At 37.9% G+C, this 3,532-nt stretch overlaps 1 protein-coding gene across 1 annotated transcript; it reads left to right on the forward strand.

Moving 5' to 3' along the window:
• LOC111400132 lies at nucleotides 1-1,785 on the forward strand. The gene has a single exon (XM_023027571.1). It carries the CDS (start codon nucleotides 1-3, stop codon nucleotides 1,783-1,785), a length of 1,785 nt encoding a protein of 594 aa, XP_022883339.1.
• The last annotated feature ends 1,747 nt before the right edge of the window (nucleotides 1,786-3,532 follow it).

The raw sequence follows: 3,532 nt of genomic DNA on the forward strand, positions 1-3,532 counted from the left end.
ATGGATTCTGTAGAAATGATATGGGTACAAGTATGCTATTTTGTCGAGTTTAAAAAGACTGAAGAAAGCAAATGGACATGGGATTATATAGGAAACGGTGAAGAAAATGTGGATATTCTTTATGTTCCATCTAGCATTTCGTATATAGAGTTGTACAACAAAGTGCAAGAACTTGTTAATGTGGATTCAAAGTTATATGAAATTGAGATGATGTCCCTTAATCCTGGAATGTCTAAGTTTTCAGTTCCACCACAAAGGATTAACAGTGACATGAAAGTGAAGTGGTTTCTTTCTATTTGTAAAAAACATCCTCTTTGCGTGACTATTTCGACTAAAGTTACAGGTGAATGTGATAGTGTAAGGGAGTTTGAAAGAGATTGTGGAGTAGAAACTAATGGTGAAGTAGAAAAGGGAGATGTGAGCCATCAAAATGAAGTTGAGCTATATGATGGCGATCATGGAAATGATAACGTAGAAGAAGGAAACTCTGTGGATTGGGATAACTTGCATATAATTCAAGGTAGTTCCGAACAACAAGATTTCGAAGATAAATCTCCTCCGAGAAATGAAAACAATGTTGATTTCTCCATGGAAGAGGACATTATTGGTACTTCAACACAAGTCCTGTGTTCAATTCCTTATAGATCATCAGTTAGGATTCCAGAAAATGAGGATGTACATGATGATGAACTATTTCCAACTAAAAGTGCTTTGATATCAAAACTCCAGCTACTTGCCGTGAAGTACCAATTTGAATTTAAAGTGAAGAAATCAAATAAGAGTGTTTATACAGTCGTTTGTGTTGAGAAAATTTGTAACTGGCGTTTACGGGCAACGAGCATAGCTGAATCTGAGATTTTTCAAATACGAAAATATTCTAGCCATCACATTTGCTCTATGAGTGTTCGTCGCAGGGATAATAGACATGCTACCTATTCGGTAATTGGAAAACATGTAGCTCCAAAATATCATGATGCCAACATAGTGTACAGACCAAGAAACATTATCAATGACGTTCGTCGAGAGTTTGGCATAACTATAAAATATCACAAGGCGTATATGGCCAAAGAATTTGCTTACAAAGAGGTTCGAGGTAGCCCTGATGATAGCTATGCAAAGTTACCAATGTATTGTCACATTCTGGAGAAAAATAATCCTGGTACGTTGACCTTTATTGAAACCAATAATGATGGACATTTCATGTATTTTTTTATGGCATTAGGACCAAGCATACGTGGATTTCTCTCTTCAATTCGACGGGTAATATGTGTGGATGGAACATTTTTGAAATCTAAGTATCGAGGTACGTTACTTGTTGCCACATGCCAAGATGCAAATCGTCAAATTTATCCACTTGCGTGGGGCATAGTGGATTCAGAAAACAATGACTCATGGACTTGGTTCTTTCAGAAGTTACGACAGATAACCGATGACACAGACGAGCTAGTCTTTATATCTGACCGTGCAACAAGCATATCAAATGGTTTCAACAGCGTCTATCTTAACGCACATCATAGACATTGTATATGGCATTTGCAAACTAACTTGAAGAGCAAATTCCCTCGCATAGATATTGTGCCATTGTTTAGAGCTACTGCACAGGCATATAGTTTGGCAAAATTTGAGATTAATATGCAAGCATTGTGCAGTCTACACGAGAAAATCAGAGAATACTTAGAGGAAGAGGTTGGCGTGGAGTATTGGTCAAGAGCACATTTCAATGGAATCAGATACAATACTATGACCACAAACAATGCAGAATCATTAAATTCATTCCACAAATAATGCAGAATCATTAAATTCATTGTTGAGAAGTGCTCGAGAATTTCCTATACTTGCTTTGATCGAGTATATCAGGGAAAAGATGCAGAGTTGGTTTCATGATAGGAGCATTGATGCCGAAAAATGTACAAGCTATTTCACCCCGCCAATGGAGGAGAAAATGTACGATAGGTATAATGAGTCAAAAGGTTTTGAGGTAAAAGCTCTTAGCCCAGATGAAATGCAAGTGAGTGATAAAATGGAAAGTTTCATTGTTAATTTGGAGAGGGGGACATGCACATGTAAGGAATTTGATCTGGACCAATTTCCATGTGCACATGCAATTGCAGTAGTAAGGGATGTTGGAGACAACTGTTACAAGTTTTGCTCTCCATTTTATAGCACTTCTTACTGGAAACAAGCTTATTCTGAATATATATATCCACTGTTAAATGAGGTGGACTGGGAAATTCCCGATAGTGTTCGATCAAGAAAGGTGATACGACCGTTGACACGAAGAGGAAGTGGACATCCACCAAAAAAAAAGGAAACAATCAGCCGGAGAGGTGCGCAAGTCTCGTAAGTGCAGTAGGTGTTTGAAAACTGGGCATAACCGTATCACTTGTACAGATCGTGTACCACTTAGCGAGAGACATGAATGATGAAGATAAAACCGCACATCTGTTGAATTTTGACTTTTATGATGTGCTTCTTTTGTAGTATTAAAAAGGACGGTGGTGTTATGATGTACTGCTTTTGTCATTCCTAAATGTAAACTATTTAAAATCTTTGGAATGATTCATTTTGTCATTATCTTAGAATCGATAAAGCCATAATGGCAGATATATTTTGTTGTCATATCGAAACATCACTGGTGCCATTTTTTGTATTTTACCCAGAAAATATAAAAATATTCTTCAGAAATTAAACATTATTGATTTAATGACAATTTATTTATAAATATATAAGTTATCAATTATTCGTATTGTGTTTACATAACTAACGACACTTGTGCTGTTTTCAAAAACAGTAACAGCACTAGTGTTGTTCTCATTTTTCATGTTGTCCAAGTAATGCGAGTATCTCTCAAATGTTGTGAGTAGCATGTCCATCTCGTGACTCAAATGAGCTAAACTTGTCGAATACAGGGGCCCGAAAGGCTCGTGGCTGCTCAAACTCGTGTTTATTGACAGAACGATACAAGTGCCGTTCTCCAATTTTTCGCTTCATTTCCTACGCGTCGACCTCAAAAATCGGACTTCCTAACTTAAGGAAGTCAGAATTATAGAATACGTGACGGATAGTGAGGGAATTGGCATGCATTTCGGTGAAATCACAAGTCACCATCCACATTCGTTAGAAAACCAAAGTAATGAGAGCATCTCCCAAATTACGTGACTGACATGGCCATCTCGAGACTCAAATGAGTTAAACTTGTCGAATACAGGGGCTCGAAAGGCTCGTGATTGCTCAAACTCGTGTTTACTGACAGAACGACACAAGTGTCGTTCTGTCTATTTCCCCCATTTTTCTCTTCATTTCCTCCGCGTCGACCTCAAAGATCGGACCTCCTAACTTAAGGAAGTCAGAATTATAGATTACGTGACGGATAGTGAGGGAATTGGCATGCATTTCGGTGAAATCACAAGTCACCATCCACATTCGTTAGAAAACCAAAGTAATGAGGGCATCTCCCAAATTACGTGACCGACATGGCCATCTCGAGACTCAAATGAGTTAAACTTGTCGAATACAGGGGCTCGAAAGGCTC

The sequence above is a fragment of the Olea europaea genome, chromosome 10 (assembly GCF_002742605.1).
Source record: "Olea europaea var. sylvestris chromosome 10, O_europaea_v1, whole genome shotgun sequence".
NCBI classification, from domain to species: Eukaryota; Viridiplantae; Streptophyta; class Magnoliopsida; order Lamiales; family Oleaceae; genus Olea; species Olea europaea.